The 19,926-nt window shown below is 38.6% G+C and overlaps 2 protein-coding genes across 11 annotated transcripts in view; one reads left to right on the top strand and one right to left on the bottom strand.

The window, feature by feature from the left end:
* Positions 1-2,554: 2,554 nt before the first annotated feature.
* Positions 2,555-19,926, bottom strand: part of LOC27207580 — a 41,130-nt gene continuing 23,758 nt past the window's right edge. The window contains exons 2-4 of one of the 5 annotated variants that reach the window (XM_039291223.2): positions 3,233-3,284; positions 3,012-3,178; positions 2,555-2,957 (exon numbers count right to left, since the gene is read on the bottom strand). In XM_039291223.2, coding sequence (XP_039147157.1) covers positions 2,951-2,957; positions 3,012-3,178; positions 3,233-3,284 — 226 coding nt within the window. In that variant the 3' untranslated portion in view covers positions 2,555-2,950. Of the gene's footprint in view, positions 3,179-3,232; positions 3,285-3,375; positions 3,576-19,926 lie in introns of those variants that run through there. The other 4 variants (XM_016183265.3, XM_044922350.1, XR_001600480.3 and 1 more) reach the window with 4 other exon arrangements.
* The window catches only part of LOC6732311 (dual specificity tyrosine-phosphorylation-regulated kinase 2), a 49,018-nt gene continuing 39,234 nt past the window's right edge, over positions 10,143-19,926 (top strand). For 2 of the 6 annotated variants that reach the window (XM_039291220.2, XM_016178283.3), the window contains exons 1-2: positions 10,143-10,651; positions 14,812-14,816. The gene's annotated coding sequence lies outside the window, so the exon portion shown is untranslated. The other 4 variants (XM_039291222.2, XM_039291219.2, XM_039291221.2 and 1 more) reach the window with 3 other exon arrangements.

Genomic DNA, 19,926 nt, shown 5'->3' with positions numbered 1-19,926 from the left:
AGTGTCCTTCGGGGTTTTTTTTTTTTTGGCGAACAGCTGTGGATGCTGCTGCTGGCAGAGAAACTTCATGAGTGACGTCTCCTTGAACTCAACATTTGCCGAGGCCATCGAAATTCGCCATCGTATACCTGGGGTATCTATGTTTTCCCTCGAGAATGACTTAATGTGTACATCAAAAAGGGTCCTTTTCAGATTCTTAGCTCATCAGATTTGTCCAGGCCAGATTTGACCCTCCAGGGTTTTCTTTTAAGACTTTTTAATTTTGAACGAATCCATTAAGGGTCAAAACAGAATACTTATTCTACCTAGCTTCATCACTTAGAAGAGAGATAATTATGTTCTTTTTAATGAAATAAATAAGTGGAAGTACCACACAAATTTAAACCAGAATTTATAAGTTGAAATTCATTTTAACTTTGTATTAAAAGACTCACGGCCACCTAACTAAAAAGGATATAATAAAGTCAGCCCAAAATAAATGCATATATATCTTCGCATGCTCTCTCTGCTGCCTTATTCAAGGCTGCCCATGACCAATAAAAAACACATTGTATGGTCCAACAGTCGCAATGAAACCACCCCAGCATCCATGCCACCCATTTGCCAACCTCAGCCAACACATTTGGCGGCCGAAAATTCAGCTAAAAGGACTCCCGGTGGACAGAAAAACTCTGTGGTAGATACAGATCGATAAAATTAAAAGGCTACAGTCAACAGTGGATGCCCAAGTGGGAATGAGTTGGCTGTGGGGAATGTGAAGGGTGGCCAGCACCAATGTGCACCAAATTTTCTAAAAAGGAAACCAAATGGAGGTTTTTGGCTAGAACATAGAAATGGTTTCGTTTCCTGATATTTTTTTTGTGGCGAAACCGAAAGTGCTGCCAAGTTTCCGCCTAATTAGGCTAAAATGTTGTAGCATTGAAAATGTGGGATGCTGACTTGTCTGGCGGCTGTATCCTGTTTCGACGATGACTCATCCTGGCAGCTGTCTGCCAGGAATTTTGGGATACATAGTCTGGATGCCGTTGACGTAGGCTGTTTGCCAGGACTTTGCTCCCACTGGCCATCCTCTCTCTTACTCCAACCTCTCTTGTCTGTATGTGTGTGGAAAACTTGCTACGCGGGGAAGAGGAGAAAGTGATACATAAAGTGTGGCTGAATTACAAATTATATATAAGTACTTTCTTATATACGTACTTTTATGCCAAGCTGCCTTGGGCCAAAATGAGACTGTTGATTGCTGTTTGGGATTTTCTCAGTTGAGCCTGGGGTAATTTTTCCTAATGCTTGACAATTTTAAGATTACTTTTTATTACATGTAAAAGAAGCTGACTGTGCAAAGTTATACAAATTAGTTCTAAGCGCTGAAATTATGAACCAGTTGCGATTTTGTATGTGAGATAAGCAAAATGTGTATATTAGGTACCCAAAATATATAAATATATTTGCTTGTCAACTTTGCAGTGCTTCAATTAAACTAATATACACATTCATCAAATCTAAACCATTTCCATGCCTAATCTGTAATCAAAGCTTAATTAGTTGACGCACGAGAATTAGGTTCACAAAAAAAAACCCATCTAGCCGAAAATTCATTTTGTAATTTATCTTAATCTGTTACACTTCACACAGTCGTGCCAAAAATTGCCGATATAATTTGTGTGTGAACTATTAACGTGGCTATAAATCCGCACATGGCAACACCGATGGGGAACATGTTCCCCTTGCCGCTTGCCTCAATCAATTAATTTCAATCTAAACATGCCGACATAGACGCACACAATCGCCAAGTTTGCCAGCATCGTCACTCATACGCCCCGTTCGCCGCCGATTCCGTCTTCTATGCAAAACGCAAAAGTTTATTCACATTTGCGGCAAATTGCCTATTTTTGTTATAATCAAATTTTCCATGGCGCACTCTCATCTGTGTATCTCTGTGCAACCTGTATCATAACTTTGTTATGCCAATAGAAATGCAAATTCCATTTAGTTTATTCTCCGAATTCATTTTCCTTCTCTTTGAAATCAAACAATCGCTTGCCACCCACTCAACATACTCAACATACGGCACACGATTTTGGAAAGCGTTTTTTTGGGGCGTCAGGCGTGACGGTCAATGATCACAATTTTGGGCAACGAATGCCGGCGCAGCAACAACAAATTTGATCATCTATTGCCCATTAGTCTTGTTGTTAGCCTGTGTTGACGCACTCTAATAATTTTGGTAAACGCTCTTTGGGCACTTTTCAGCATTAAATATACATACAGTTTTTTTTTTTTTTTTTGGCAGCTGGACAAAGTTTGTTAATTGTTGCAGTTCGCGTGGAGGCATGCCGATAAATAGGAGGAAATTCCCATGTCGGAAAGAGTTTCAAACTAATTAAAACTGATGAGTTATTTCATTTTAGATAAGAAAAGTTGAGCTTTTTATATATCTGTTTACCATTTAAGTTAGCTTAATAATAAAGTTAGCTTTATATAAATCAATAATGCTGATAATTGGGCTGACTTGATTTGCTTTACAATTAACGAACAATGAATAAAATTGAAAATGTTCATTAGAAAATAAATAGTTATTTTAAAATTTAACAACAAAGAGCATTTCTTTTGTGGCGTGTGAAAGCCGGCAATGAATTTTGCCTGCTTCCACCTTTTGGCCCGGCAGACTCTTTAATAATTTAATTTAGCTGGAAAAGTTTGGCACGCAAACCTCGTAGCTCCATCGTCCATCGTCCGATCGCCCAATCCTCATTTTTTACTCCTGGACAGGGAATATTTTGTTCGCAGCAGTTTGCTGGCATGCAATCTGTCCATAAGATACTTTTACTTGCTATCCTTTACAATGCGATGACTTCCGTTTTTTATCGAACTCTCTGTGATTTCCGCCTTGGACGTTCAATGACTCTGAGTGTTGGACAAAACTTTTGCGTGACTCGAAAAGCCATGTGCGTTATTCGCTTGGATAGATATATATATAATATAATATAATACATATGATATAAATTACTCACAATGTCCGTCGATTCATAAAGTGTGAGCCGCGCCTGCCTGGACATGTCACACTCGTCCACTTGTTGATTAATAGGCAAAAGCGAGATCTCTCCCCCGGATTCTGGTTGCTGACCTTCCCGGCGATTTCCCATTTCCTTGTGCTTTGTTTGGCACCGTTCCCGTCCGGCTATCCACCAAATTAATTGAGTAATGTGAAATATATCATAAGATACATACGTACATACGTACGAACTCTCAGCTGGCCATTTTCATCCGAAACCGCCTTCCGCGTACTGCAAAGATAACAACGGAAAAACGTTTTTAAATATATTGAATCATCTTTGGATATTCTCTTGTATTTCTGAGTATTTTTGTTCTCCTTACAATTTGTCAGGTGTATAAAGCATTCCAAGAATTAATTTCCTTTTTTCATTGCCGGTCAACGGAAAGTGTCTCAATTAAGAGATTGTTATATGGAAGTATAAACGAATTCGCTGAAAATTTATGAAACATTTTATGCGCTTTTGAGTGAGATGACCAATTTAATGATGTCGCTTAATGTGAAAATATAGAATGGGTAGCTGTGAGGAAAAGTAGCATTAAAATGAATGCCATTAAAATTGAGTTATGATTTTTAGGGGCTTTATTGATATGATTTGTATAGATAATTTTAATATAACCTCAATATGTGCTGAATTCCGAAGACGTAGAGATTCTACACCACTTAAGCAGGCCAAATCCGCCTTTCAAGTTTGCTATCCTCGCCATTCTTTTATATCCCTTTACATCAATCATTAGCTGGCTTTGCATATCTTTACTATTTCTTAATAGCCTGCCACTGACAGATGAATCCCAAGGGAAGTCGGAAAAGAGGCTGGTCTGTTCTTCGATTTGCCCACATTTAGTCTGTCGCATCTTGGCAATCCGCACGTGATTGAGTGTCTGACATTTGCAAACACCGAGGGACAGAAAGACAGGGAGCCGCATCGAAAGGCGTAAGATGTACATACACATACATATATCTGGGATGGAGCAGACTCCCCCCTTTGGCTACTGATGTACTGATGATGCATCAGTAGTAGCAGCTCATTAATTCCAGATGAGGTGCTGCGCTGCCCCTGCCCGCACAACCCTCAAATGAGTGCACATTAAAATTAATGGGTATTCACTAGGACTAGGAGGCTGGGTCACTTTCGGCTGAATCTCCGCCTGCCACTAGCAAAAGTTCAAGGTTGCCCGACCCACACACACACACACATGCAAAAGGTGGCTCAGCTTGTAAATAAATTTCGCAAGCATTTTCCCTGAGTCGTTCTGTATTTGTTGCTAAGTTTTCTGGAGTGAATTTCGCATTTCAATTTCCCCGCTCTGAAATTGATATACAAAGCTCGTAAAATGCACATAAATTGAATGGGTTAGCATTTGGCTTGGACTTTAATCTCAGTCCTTTTCTTTTCATTCGACCTAAATCTGTGAAATATTTGTACTGTCAAACGGGAAATTGCACTTAATTCTTAACTTTAAAAAAACTGAAGGAAAATGCTGGCCAATGCATTGATTTTATACAAAATTTAAAAACAATTTAAATTATCGTGGATTACCAGATTCTGCCCAAGAAATCCCCAATTTTTCCTGTTTATTTTTGCACTTTTTACGTTTTCACACAGTTTCCTCAGATCATAATATCCAACCCTATATGGCGCCGTTATTTTCACGCTTTTCCTGCCTCGGAAAAGTTTTTCGAACCATCTGGCTCATCCGAGTGCGTGCCTGAAAAATGTATGTATTTTGCCCTCGCTGTTTGCGTTGCACGAGCCTGTAGAAAAATCTTTTGTTTTTTTTTTTTTGCTTAGACTGCAACGCGTGCATTTTATAGTTTCCGAGTTGTTGAGTGAACGAACCGTGGGAGTGAAGGCTTCTATGCGCTTTTAGGCTAATTTTACGCTATTTTAGAGCAGAAGAATGCAACCCGAAAGTGAGAACACTTTACGATGCATTCTATTTTCCTTGTGTTTACGCCAGTACGTCGACTGGGAAAAAGGCAAATATTTCAAAGTTGTAATAAAAAACAGCGAGAGTGGCATGCTGGAAAAACCTTTGCGAGCAGCTTAACCCTTGATCCGTAATTAACCCATTAGGGTGTGCAGAAAGCGACCTTTGGAATGACGCAAATCAACTTGGGCAAACTGAGAAATTTCACTTACTTTGCGATTATGTTGCTCGTACCGAGAAAATGTAGTAATTTTCCCATTTTCATATTTTTGGCCCGTAAATGGTATGTGGGTCGGTCGGTGCTCGGGATCGCTTGGTTGATCTCCCCCTGGCGATTGTGTAAGGTCTATGTCTGGGTCGCACTTGTTGTTCGTGCCTTCTGGACTGTAAACTTAAAGACCTCTATTCGAAGGTTTTAATTACGCCAATCGCACAGAGAGTAGGTCAAGTGGCGAAGACTATTTTTGCGCCGATACATGTTCGTACTCAAATTTGAATTATTCAAGATCAGGAAGAGCGCGAAGGCTGTAACAAGTGATGAGGAAACATAATTGGAAAAGTTATTAGTTAACTAATTATAATCATAAATATCTTTGGATACTTAAGCTTGAAGCTATGCCTCTTGCATTTGTATAGATCTTGAAACCTAGATTGCCTTATAAAATCGCAATTTTTTTCTTTTCGCTCAATTTGTGATACCAACGAGTCGACTCGTTGACATTACTCGAATCGTGAAAAATCAAATCAACTCGTTATTTTTTGTTGTTTTCCCTTCCACATAACTTTTGATGTGCGTATAGCATGATATCGAATTACTGGGTGAATAGCTTCCCGAACACCAGTTGCAGTCAAAGATGGAAAATTTTTTGATTGCTATTTTGAAGAGGGCTAAGGCTGACCCCCAATAAATCAACTTGCCACACATAACGGAATTTATTTTATTGCTCTTAAACATTTCCCACCATGCTGCTCATTACCCCCGAAGAACTTTAACATATTTCATCCTAAAGACCGTTTTCCACTTTGATTTCCCATGGATGGACTTTGAACCTAGTCTTAATGTTTGATGCGTTGCTGTCATGGACTTCCAGCTTAACCGGTTCTGGGTACTTGAGATTCGTTTCGGAATATAGAACTTAGTTTCAAGAGTATCTTATCGCCAACACATTGATCAGTTGTTTACATTACCAAAACATTTCTTCGCTGAGCTACTCTTCCCCATTTCATTTCTATTTCTATTTTGGTTCTGAATCTGGCCATTAGCATTCTGATCGAGTTGGAGAGATTCGGATTTGATTCGTTGATTGCCCTGTGAAATAATTAATTTATGCGTGCATCAACCGTTACTCGGTAATGAGAGCCGGGCAGTGGAAATGGGGGGATTTAGTCTTATCTCCACTTTCTGAGGCGATTAAGTTCAAGTCTTCAAGTGCGGATGGAGCATGGGTGTGTCGGAAAGTGCGAAGGGGTGGAGCATACGGATTGGTATCTCGAGTCGAGTAAATTATAAACCGGACCGAGTGAGTGCAGTGCGTTTCGTCACAGAGTGACCGTAAAAGTATAAGTAAGGTACAGAGCCAAAACTGCAACAAATTATAAATAGATTACCAAAAGTAGTAGTATGAAACTAGTAAACAAATTTGGGAAACTATTTATTTATTCCCATAAATATTTACACACTTATTAAACTCAAATAGCTAATAAATTGTTACCCCTATAATCAAGTACTTGGGTATAGGGCATTCCAGCGGAGCTAACGACTTGGCGCGCACTGTTCACCCGTACCCATACTCATTGTGATTAATTGTCAACATTTGCAGAGTGGCGAGCAGATATAATTTTACTTGGGCTCAACCCACTATCCACGAAGGGCGTAACTTTCGGATTGGGGGAGTTGGAAAGGAGCTGGGGAAAGGGAAAGTTCGGAACAAGCCAGACTAAATGAAGATTTACGTTACGCTGCCGACTCGGATATTTATGGAGCCAGAGCCAAGGAAGTGGAACACTGTCTGGAGACGGACTCTTTTGGCAAAAAGTTTTTCCCGTTCCCTGATCGTAATGAGCTTTAATTATCCCATTATAATTTGAGTGCGAATCAGACAAGGAGTGAGTCACTTTAATGGAATCTGTGATGTAAAAGGTAGTTAGTTTGTGATTAAAATCAAAGGGTCATAGTGTATAGTTTAACCTAAGGTAACCAGCATACATACTCGAAACTCTAATACCTTTTCATACCTATTTAAAAATGAATTCATCATTAAGTGACTAACCAAAAATCAAGAATTAAAATTAATTATTACTAATTTTAGAGTTCCTCCTTATTCACCTTCTCAACCGAACATTTCAAACTGCAGTGTGGTCCAATTATAATATTTCCTCCGATCGCTCCAATTAAGTAATAAACCGCCCGTCTACCATTCATTTTGTGAGAGTGGGAGGTATCCGTGGAAGAATCAACAGAAGCCAGAAGTTCTTTTCTTCGCTACCAGTAGCGATGAGACAATGGCAACTCATCATCGAGTGACCACAAGAAATATCATAATTCCATCTTTCCGAGAAATCAGCATAGGTCGCCAGACATCACGGGCTGGCTGGCCAGCGCCAATGATTGCCCAGGGGCGTGGGTCTTCGGCGGGGTAGCGAAAAAAAGGGGGGATCGTTGTCTCGTCGCTCGTTCGATTGAATCAAGACCCCGACGACGACCTCAGACAGGCAGCTAAATATACTTGTAATCAAGAAGAAACGAAGTGGAGGCTGAAAGTTGCGTAGGATCTGCAATGCAGCTGCACAGGTCCATAATCCCCTCGGTTGCAGCACACCCATTGGTTTGCCTTGATTTTGTTATGTTTTTTTGATAAACGCTGCTCATCATCATGTAATTTTAAACGCGCCGTGCATGTTAAACAAATAATTTCCCGTGACAGTGTAAAATGTGCTTTGGTGGTTAAGGATGGGGTGCAAATGCACTTGGAACAATAGTTGTTTATATCATTCTAAGCTCACCTTTAGCTTAAACATATTGTGTATATATACGACGACGACTAAGATTGCAAACTATTTTTGGAATTGTTTATTTTCATCGTAAAAACATTAAAAATAGTTGATAGCAACTTATTTAAACATTTTATTGCAGTGTACGCTTTAACTAATGCTAAAGGGTCGACCAGTCGTCTGTAGGCCCTTGAGCGACCATTACAACATGACTCGCAAAGAAAGCGAGTGTTGAATGCAACTTTTATTTCATGTTTTTTCTCTCACTCTTTTGGCCTTTTCTTGTGGAAAGTCTTTTGGCCCGAAGGCAGGCCTAGACCAAAAGAATCGTGTTGATGGATTTCTTCCTGTCGTAAATGTTGTAAACGAAAGATATGTCCAAAACGTTCAACATTGCTCTGGGGTCCACAGCTCCCTCAGTCGCCCTAATGGAACTGGGTGCTTGTCTTTAAGTTTTTCTTTCTCATTTTCCGCAGTTTTGACTTATCATTCAAAAGGCGTTTTTGGCCCGAGCGGATCTGTTGATGTGCAAAGATTCAGGTCTCTGACAACCTCAAGTTGATGTTGGGGCAACAACAGCGAGTTGTGGGAGAGTTCTAGATGGAAGACCATTCCATACGGCAAGTTGTACAACAATTAGAGGAAAATGTGTCACTATGTTTGTTCTTAATATTTAAAAGGAATGGCTAAGGATCAGTTAAACATGTCCTTAATTTCATTCGAAAATAATTCGAAACTTATATATAATAAATTCTAAAATTTCTCCACCCGTTCTCATTCTTGTTTATTTTTCTTAACTTTCGCAGACTTTGAGACAGACCCCGTTTTCATATGTGGGCGATACGATCCGTCATGTCGACATCATGTCGATTTTGAAGTCGGGTAAGCCATATGTCTTCATCGCGTTTTATCATCGATTTCGTTTGATAAATATTCCAGCGGCATCCTCAATAATTTTCCAGCCGATCTTTTCTCTTGTGAAGTTGTGAGCTTGTTTTGGTTTCTTGTTTTCTTGGGGATTGCTTTTCTTATACTCTTGAAAAGAATGTTCTTACTTGGGGGAGACGTTTGTATTGTAATCAGAAAGTTGCAAGCGATTTCGTATCTGATGGCCAAACCAAAAAGAAGTTTTTATAAATATATAGTATTTATTTTAATTATTTTATCTTTAAGAGCATGCATATACATATTCTACATAAATTTAGTTAGGGATACAGCAACTTCGGATAGTTTCAGTTGCTGCATCGGTTGATTTCTAGTCCCAGCTGTTGGCATCTTGTAAATTGAATAAACAAAACGTTGTTGTTGCTGCGGCTGCTGGTTATTTTTTCTGGGTTATTCTTCTTTTTTTTTTGATAAGAACTGAAATGTGCCGCAGAAGATTGCGAGACCCCAAGTCTTTGTCTTGTTGACGCATTATCAGTGGTGACATTAAGTCAAGCCAAAGCAGTTCCGGCTTTATATCAACTTTAGTAATTTATTATGTTATTATTGGGGCTCGTTCGAAAATGAACGAATGATAACAGAAGCCCAGTTCACTTAACAGTGCGACTTTTGTGGCAACCTCCCGCAGCGCTGTTAACTACACTACTAACTAAAATAAACTCTCCATGACAGCAGCTCTGTTAAGTTAACATTGCTCAAGCAACATTTTCTGAAAAAACATAACACTCTCCACTCTCCAATTTTTATTCTCTCAGTTTGTTATTACTCAGCCAGCAGTAATGGCAATTCTTTGGCGGTAACCAGCTAGATGGCTAATTATAAATAATTATAGATTATGTGCATTTATTAATAGAATTTACAAGGACAACTAAAACATATTTGATACAACATATTTTAGAACAATAATAATACAATTTTATTACTGTACTTAGATATTTGTAAATGCATATATGCATCTATGTGTTTATAAATAAATGTATTTATATATTTGTATGGACAAGAATCAAAATTTAAAACATTATGACAGATAACTAAATATAAAAACCCCAGAGTACGTACTTAGAGTATACAACATATCATCAAAAACTAAACATAGGTCAGTTTCACGCAGTTCTTTGTTCTTTAGCTTTTGCTTGTACATTTCCCCGCCAGAAACGGGTTTTTTTCGCCGCAACGACGCATCTCTGACGCTCGGGGTGCGTTTGCTTTCTGGTTTTGCTTTGCAGCTGCTCCACTCGAATTCGGTTTCTGTCTTGCCATTCGGTTCAAATTATCGCGCTTGTGCGGTTGTGCGGAGCGGACGAGTTGGAATAACCAGCGAGGTTCAATATTTTCTGTACGGGCGCATTGTTTGAGGCTCGTTTAGAGAACTGCAGGCGTTCAAAACACGGAATCGAATTCGAATAACATAGCCCCCCTCCACAAAACCAAATCAATCCAATTCAAATCGTTCGCGAGTCGAAAGTGAAATTCGTCGCAGCACAACGGTAAATCAAAGCCAGACGCGTTTTTTGTTCAATGAATGGAATAGCCAGCTAACACAAATCCCGCTAAAATAATAAAATTCAATTACAATTTATTGTAACCGCTTTAATAATTAGCATTGCAAAGCGTCTATGCTAAAGTGTTTAACAGTTTAACAAATAACAGAAATATCGGTGATTTTGGTGTGCAAGAAAATTGAGAAAACCAGAAACCAAAACAGAGATCCGCTGATTTAAGACGAACGAAGGTACGAAATATACATACGTATAGAATATGTATGAAGGTGCATACGTATGAATTTGGTCTGTCATAAAGGTATACACATCGTGGAGTTTCTCTTTCCCACCCCTTCGAAAAGCAACAACATCGCGAGAGATGTGAGGGAGTTGTGCAGCATCAAGGATGCCGAACTGAGAGAGTGTGTGTGCGTGAGAACTTCTGCAATAATGTCCTTGGCAATAAATAGAAGTTGAGAGCGGCGAACCGCTGAAATCTGAGCACAAAAGTGACGGATATCTAAAGCGGAAATTGAGTAGTTATGGGATTTTAATAAATGAATAGAAATATAAATGAGATATGAAAGGAAGAGAAGTTAGAAACGTTACATCATGTTAACCCTTAAAACCTCAAACACTTCTTTTAACTTATCAAAACGAATAAAACCAAATTAAAAAATTAGGTAAAATCTATTTGTGTTACTAAACAGTTTTAAGAAGAAAGCGACAAATTGTTTATTATTTATTACGGTATTCCACGTGTTATAATCCATAAAGATATATTTTATAATGTTTTGTTTTATAAAGAAATCACCATACGGCGCGGAAACACAACTAGGCACATACATACATACATATGTTTATACTTTGTTGGCACGTTGATAATCTTTAGTAGCGATCTCAGCTGATGCTGATTACTCCATTTAAAACAATATAAATTAATTCTGACTTACACACTCGTCGAGTACATTGACATTAAGTGTAAATTATCGCTTGTATTAATCGTGTGCTGAATTAAGTATTATATCACACTTTTTGACAAATGTTTGCTCTCACGCAAAAATCCGCTAATCTCTCTCTTAAAACGCTCTCGAGTGTTTATAAACAAAATTGTAATTCGCCAGCCGGCAGATGAGATTAATTTTTAGAATGAGAAAGTACGTCTGTCCGTACTTATATGACACCTGTTATCAAATATGAGGAAATCTATACAGATCTTGCTTCTTATAAGGCCTTCTTTTCCATTCCATACATACATAACTTTATAAACTTAAAATAACATTAACATTGTATTCCTAAAAGCAAATATCGATTTAATGACCTTTTGCCCGGATAGTCTACTCAAAGATTCTGCTCGAGGATAGACATAAACGGATTTCGTATTCTAATTTTGTTCTATTTTTCGCTTCTGCTTTTCAAAGTCAACATATTTCAAGAACAATCAATAGAGGAATATAAAACAGAGAAGAACACTAGCCAGTAGTGGATTGGTACAAAGCGAAGAGCTTTTCAGACCAGACTAATTTATAATGCCAACCAATTTGTGATTTGGGGGACTGATAACGATCTGCGGACCTAAATGAAGATTAGAATAAGCTGGCTCACATTAAAACTGGACAGACTCTTGTTCCTCACGAAATCGAATTGAGATGTAGCAAGAAAAAAACACGATGCAGAGAAATTTATCGACAAGCTGTTTCGTATCTTTAGGATACTTAGCGCAGTTTCCCAGATGTATCTTTCAGATACTTTCCTCGCTGGTTGTTGCCCTAGGGCCGGCTAATCAACGCGTGGTTGTCTCAGGTCGCCTAACCATCGCTATTAATCTTTTCGGTTTTGTTAATCATTTCCAGAGTGTCTGTTTAAATTTTTTTTGTTTGTTTGGTTGCCTGGCCTGCATACAATTTGAAACACGTTTTGTGGGCTTTTGTTTTGCTTTTAGCTTTCCATTTCACTAAAGTGATGTTCTGTCTTTGCCCGCAGCCCCGAAAAATCCGTCCATTCGGGGTTCCGAAACTCATCTTTCATTTCCATGAGAAGGTTATCAAACGATCTTTACATTTTAGCATTCGAAAGTTTACGTTGGGTGCTAATTGGATTTGAGAAACGCAATTAATTAAACTCGAATGCTTAAGGCCATGTTACTCTTTTGTATATAGAAAATTTGTTAGGTATTGCACTTATTTCGTAGTAACTTTCTGGGTTATTCAAACTCCAATTTTATATATCTGTAAATATTTACTCGAGACAGAAGCAAAACTCATCAGCTTATGCAAATTCAGGGCAGAAAATTAAATGACTTTTTTTGTGCTGGCTGGTTCCGATGAAAGCCTGCTCAGAAATTCTAATGAAATTCACTCACAGTGACACAATTATGCGATGCCCTCAGGTGTGATTCGTTTGTTCCTACGCCAAGTAGCAAAATTTGCATATGGATCTTCATACATTCATATCCCTCACCCGGCCTGGGGTAAAGTGTCATAAAAAAGTAACCCACATTGGCCCACAAGGGGTTTCCTAACGGACCCTAAAATGTTATTATTATAAGTATTTATTTTGTAGTTTTCTTCATTGTTTACCTTGTTTTGCGCAATTTTTTATGAAGTGCGCAAAAGTTTATGCGGCCTCGTCTCAAGAGAAGTCGAGTAACTTTTGGGTCTGGGCAAATAAACAGCGATGAAAGAGCCGTTAGGTGACCCCAACCAACCCTCGAGGGGCCAAACCAATTTGCATGAAATGTGGCAATAAAGAAAAAGAAAAACTATCAAACTGAAAATGCTGAGTGGCTGTTAAGAACGAAGAATATGTGAAGTATTCCCGATGAAATGTGGGAGAAATCCGTACTAAAGTAGAGTGATCTTAAAACATTAATACATCCGTTTATTCATCAGCTTATTAGACCAGATTAAATATTTACATAGTCTTATAAGATTGTGTTATATTATCTACTATTTAAAATGTTGTTTATGTGCAAACGTAAACGGACCTACCCGAAGAATGTTTATTTTTTGGGTCATTGCCTCGATCTAATGTTCCCAAACTAAGACGAGTACTTGAATCAATTTGAGTCCCTTGAGTAAACAAGAAAAAATCCGACCATGACTACTTGACTTTCAAGTACAGACTGTTCAATTTTAACACTTAGACGCACATGTCAAATGCCTAAACACTCACCCGTTTTATCAACGGAATAAAACGGACAACCAAACTGAACCAAAGTGCAAAAGTTTTACCTTCTATATAAACATTTTATTGACGGCATTTTGAAAGACTACTGAAATAAACAAAAAAGGGGTTATTTGTAGTTAAGGAATGATTGAACTTCACTATATCAGATTACCAACGCCTTATCACCAACACCGTAGTCGCAATACGACAAAACACCGGTTCTGTCTGATGATTCTACGTCATTGATGAGAAATCACGCTGGTTATCACCGAGAAAAAACTGGTTGAAGAAAGCTGAAGGCACGGCCTTTGTGGACTTCTGCCTAAATTTGGTGACAAACTTTACGATTCCAATGAATTTCGAGATGAATCCCGCGAGAAAACCCCACCAAGCCAAGAAAACAAGACCGATAGAGCAGGTGTCTCTCAGAGATGTGCGATCAGCTGATTATTCAACACAAAAACTTGTGGGGAGAGACGACACACGCAAAATAATAATTGGTTTTCTACACATTTTCTTCTCTATTGTTAAATTTAGCATTGAGCCATTGGGAGCGCAGTGCGTCACAGTTCTCTCAGTATTTCCATATGAAACATGCGCCTATAGTATAATATAGTATATATAGCGCGGCTATGTAGTTATAGGGTTTCTTGATCTAGCCTAAGCTCAAACTACTGTAAAGAATCAGCTGATTGTTGCTATACGTATAAAAACGTGCTACTTAATTCTAATGCTGATTCTCTATTTCCTTCCTTCTCTGCCAACACTCAATATTCTTATCAGGGTCAATTATTATCAGTTCATAGTTTTTCTTTATCTCTGAGCTTGATAGCGATAAAATGAAAAGAAACATTAGTTAATTGCTGTAGCCAAGTGTCGCTGTGAAGAAATGTGGCTGCAAATATTTTGTGTGGAGTGGGAAACTGGATATGTAAATTTAATGCCTGATTTCCATAGCATATCTGCTATTGATTATATAGATAAACGAAGCAGATAGCCGTTCGTTAGCGAAATAACCGCTACTAGAGTTGGCAAAATTTGCTGCGCTTCCATTCCACACACTAGTATAGTAGTTAATGTATTTTTCCGGGTTAAAACGGCACATGACTGACTAGCTTGGAGTAGATCTCAGGCAAATACTGAAAATGGCATTTCCTTTAGCACTTGAGCACTTTGTCGAATCAATTAATCACAAATTACTCAGAACAAGATCTTAATTTTCCTTTTTCATTTCTATTTGCAGTTTCGGTGAGTCGATCTGTTTACTTAACTGTGATTAAGGTTTTGGCGACGGGATAATAGCAAGATTCCTCTCAATTGGGTAAGCTTTGGATTAAATTAGAATAATTGGAATGAACAAGTGAAACAGCTCTATACCGGCATATTCAGTTTTATTGTACCAATTTTGTTAAATGAGCTGCCTTGATTTATCTCTCACCACGCGAATTTCGATCTCTGGGCGAATTTTCATCTGGCAAGCAATTAAGTCTGCCTACGTCAGTTTCTATTTCAGTTGGGCCTAGGTTGACACCTTCAATTGAAATTGATTATGGGACGACATCATCCACGCACTTATTTAATTAACAAAAGCGTCAGGAAAAACCAAGACTCTCAGTTGACAACCAATTAAGATTTAACACGGTTAAGTGTCTAAATCTCAATGTTAAATTTGTATTCTCCTAAAAGATTTCGAGGAATTTCCCCCAATGCTAGCTACACCGCAGATAGTTTCGCCAAGGGAAAGGAGACCTTCGATGGACTTTCCATGTTAAAGACACATATTTTCGTAGGTGGTACACCTCGATGAACTACTTCAAGTGCACCGAAGGCAGTGGGCAGAAACCTAGGCAAAAGTCCAACGAGATTTGCGTGTTTAAGGCCACAGCTTTTTTTTTTTATAGAAACATATGTGCTCATGCTTGTAGTTTATGTATAATTGCCGGCAAGATCTTTGTTAGATTTTCTGGCTGCCTTTCAGCTTCGGCCATTGTAATCGAGACCACGCATAGCAGACATTCAATATGTTGACTCAATGAGAATTCGTTTTCTTTTTGTCATCGAAAATTGGGTCTTGGTCGTGAGAGAAATACGCACGAGGGCGTAACGCACTTGATGAGCCAACTCTGCGCCAAGTACACACTTTGGATATTTTGGTTTTCAATTTTATTCAACTCTCGGTTCTCTTCTGACTTAGTCACTCTGTTTGATAAGTGGGTCAAGTCTGAAGCGTTTGTTTTTAATTTTGTTTTGCATTAGAAAAAGTGAAATCGGCAATGTTTTTAAATGCTGTAATTACCTCTTAATCATCGACGCTCTGTCTACTGCTCTTTGATTTATTTTTCCGTCTCCGCTTCTCTGCCTGCCTGCCTTCCTCCCTCTTTCTAATTATCACTTACACTTTTGTCGTAAGATTCTTTGTAATTAGTCGACAATTTTTTCATGTCGTAGCTTGTGATTTGCATTTTCTCCCTGTCAACCGTTCAGATGTTGTAATTACTGCTTAATTATTTATTTATTTGCAGTTTTTCTAATGTTAACACCTTGGCTAGATAGCAATGTTGATTGGCATTGGATTTTGTCTAGACGGGGCGAGGAATATTTTATTAGTTGGGTGAAACTTCATAGAGTCGTTAGATGTCTGCTTCAACCTTAAGATACTTGCTGGAGAGGCTTAAATAAATTAAGATACATGGGCTTATGTTGCTTAGAAAATTAGTAATTATGTTTGGATAGCTCATTATAATACATAGTTCATTTTTGCATGTTTTCATACAGTTAAATTTGCTTTAACTTGTACTGTTTTTTTAAGATTTCTTGGATTTTCTTTGTATTTCCTTTAATCTATCTACCTAGTGTGGTGTCAGGCCCAAGATTGTTTTGTTTTCTTGCTTAGCTCCAGCGATTACACAACCAGCTCAAACACACGACGAGGCGTTGTCGATGGCGGAAAAGCCGGTGAGGAGGAGGCAGGTGAGCAGTAGTCTGCCCACCAGCAAACAAGAGAGAGACGCCTAATTAAGTTTTTCCCCCCACCTGGCAACGAAATTTGTCAAAGAATATGGAAATCGCGGTAAATTGAAAAACTTGCATATCTCTAAGCCGGGCTTGTGGGCTTGCATCGATACCACTGAGTTGGATTGAATATGGATTGGATTTCTTGAGCGAGATTCCAGAAAGTGTAAATGTTATTTCCAAGCTGCGGAGAAACTTTTTTTCTGAAGTATGACTCAGCAATGTGATTTGATTAGCTGATTGTATAATTAAACTCCATTCTACTTCGTTATCATCTCTTTTCATAATTAATTGAAATTTTGAATACCCGGCTTTTGGGCAGTAAATTAACTTTAATTAAAACTGACAGCAATGGAAATCATGGTACGGAAATGAAGTTTCTTGGCCAACAGAAACTATAAATAAAATAATTTCACATTTAGAGACTGTTATACAAATGAATGTTGTAGATATAGTGTATTTAGTTAGTTAGTCAAAGCTTGTATTGCAAATACTTTTATTTGAGATATAAACTTTTATATCTTTTCTCACTGAAACGCGCTGTAAATGTATCTTCCGCTTCTCGCAAAGTCCGCCATAAATTTAAGAAAAACGAGGGTTCCGTTAGCTTCGGTCACTGGTGACCGCAAATACGATCATTTCATCACCCACAAGAACCAAACCGCTTTCATCTCACTGGAGATCTCTGACTAAGACTTTGGACTTGTATTAATGCCTCGGAGATTATGCCATGACAACAACATCAGTGTATATATCGTCTACCGTTTAAAAAGGCGAAGAGGAAGATGTTTATGCACTTGAACGCCATAACAAAAGTTGCCTCTTCAACCGCAAAATAATGAGTTGCAACAGCACCAAAAAAAAAAAAAAAAAAAAAAAAAAAAAGAGAACAAAGACAAGCCTCGAGAATTTCATCATTTTCTTACCCGCAGACCGGTGAGTTGGAGAAGCGTTTTGGGTCAAGTCAAACCCAGAACCAGACCCAGACCCAAAGCCAAAACCAAACCGCACCCGTTCGCAAAGCAAATCGGCTCATTGGACTCCTTGGACAACCAGCCAGGCAGCCAGGCGGCCACTTGACGGCTGTCTGCATCCTGTGTGTGCGCTGGGCATATTGAGTTTCTTGGGTTTCTGGACCCGGGCTAACAGCTGGGCTGGAAACCTGTTTAGATCTTGGCTTGTACTACGGCAGCTGTAAACAATCAGAGCTAACTGCCTGCCAGGCACTCAGCCATGAAAAATGAATGATGATAATGATGGTCAAGTCAACTGTTACCAGAGGGGACTCCAAGTTCTCCACCGACAGTCATTGACCAAAAGGCCCGAGCCTCCTTCGAAGCTCCTGGACTTTTTTGTCTTCTCTTGGAGCCGGAGAAACTCGATTTTGTATCTACCCCAAAAGTGCGAGTATCTGAAGTCTGGCTGAAGTCTCGGTCGCAGTTCTTAGTGCTACTACTGCACAGAGAAAAATGTACACTAATCATTATATCTTTAAAACATGTCGTAGAAAATGGCAATTTATTTTAATAGGAATATATCAACAATGGGCATAGAAAAATATACATTTTTTTCGGTTTAATAGTATTTTAATAAACGTAATTACGTATTGGTATGCAGTTAAAAATTGTTTTGAGTTGTGTACTTTGCGGCCTGCCCTTTGCAACTCGCTCGTTTGGTTTATGGCCTCTCAGGTTGTGCTTTTTACTCTATTTGTTTGTTGTCTATATGGAGGAGCCAAACCGGTTGCCAGGTTCATAGGCGATGCTCTGCTGAAAGTCGCCTCAGTCTACGTCTATAGCTTATGTATATATATCTCTCTCTCATTTATTGCTGCACTTCCATCATTGATTTGTCTGTGTTCTTTCCGAGCTACGAATTTTTACTTGCAATTGGTATTGTGGGGGTTATCAGTTGGAGATCGCGGTGCGGAATCAGTTATAACCCGTTCTGAGAGCGGGCTTTATGTTTATGGTTGCACTTTTTTCGATTGTGGGATGGTTAACCTGATCCAAAGTTTATTGACTTTGTCTTTGCTCATGGGCTTTGTGAAGAAGATATTTCATTACAATATCTAAAAATAGCAGATCATGTTTAAATAATTTTTGGTTTTATCTACGAAAGACCAAGCCACTCATGGACCATGATCGCAACCTTTGGTTGAGCTGCGGCCTACTCTTTCATTTGGCTGTCAGACAGTTAACGTATTCCTCATTCTGCAAGTTGCCATAAAAAGACTTCAATTGCCAACTGTCAACTAGTGGGGAAACTGGTTAAACTTTTTTGCAAAAAAAAAAGAGAAAAACTCGGAGGCTAAAATCAAAATTGTTTGACTGTTGCATTTGGTGCACATTTCTGCCGGTTTCTCTTTATGGCCAAGACAAGTTCTTGACACTCATCGAGCGCACGAAATGGTAAAGACGCCCACAGATACTCGCTATATACACAAGTGTATCTGTAGGTAAAGAAGTATTGTAGCCATAAGTTGGCTACTTAAGCCGAAACATGGGCTCAAAGAGAGATTTATTGAATCATACATTTGGTTTTTTGGTTGCAGCCGAGTAATTCGACTAACGCAGAAGTAATCAACGAAGCGTGCCATGCAATATTGCCAGTCCCCACCTGATATCTACTCCTCTTTGGGCCAAAACGCATTCATTATTAGTTTGCCCACATAATAAATGATGTAAAAAGTAGGCGTACTCGCAATACACCACGCCAATGAGCGTCAAAGTGGGTGGAAGTGGCGCTGGAGGGGAGCTGAAAAAAATTCAAACTATAAAATAGTTAAGTATATGAAAATAGTTTTCGCTGCGCACCATAATTTTTATTTTTTATGAAAATGATACAAATGTGTTTTGTAAATTGCCGAACGGCAGGCAACAAAATGAGTTATTTCTATACATTTTTATTTTAGCCTCTTTTGGCAATCTTTGTTCGATTTCGATGAGTGTGTTAATGAGTGTATGCATTTTGCACACCGCACTTTCCAAACGTTTCTTAAGTTGATTTTGCAAGAAAAACTAAAATTAACAACTAACAACATATAACAGTAAAACTTGTAGATAGGATGTAGCAGACAGAGCTACAGAGCATGCAAAAATTGCAATTTAAACAGCCAGTTATAAATTGGTCATAAATCTTTTATGTCCCTTTTTACGATAGCTTGCTTTTAAAGAAACGTGATGTATTTTATATCCAGATTTTTTAGTATTTGGACAAGAGTATTGAAAGTGCTACTGCAGCTGGCGAGCCTTCCCTTACCTAGGCTATCTATCCATCAAAATGGGCAGCGTGTTGCACGTGCTCTGTACACCTTAGGATACCTCATAGATGGTAGATTGTATGG

Source organism: Drosophila simulans, chromosome 2L (genome assembly GCF_016746395.2).
Source record: "Drosophila simulans strain w501 chromosome 2L, Prin_Dsim_3.1, whole genome shotgun sequence".
Lineage (NCBI taxonomy): Eukaryota > Metazoa > Arthropoda > Insecta > Diptera > Drosophilidae > Drosophila > Drosophila simulans.
This window is presented reverse-complemented; position numbering and strand designations above follow the sequence as displayed.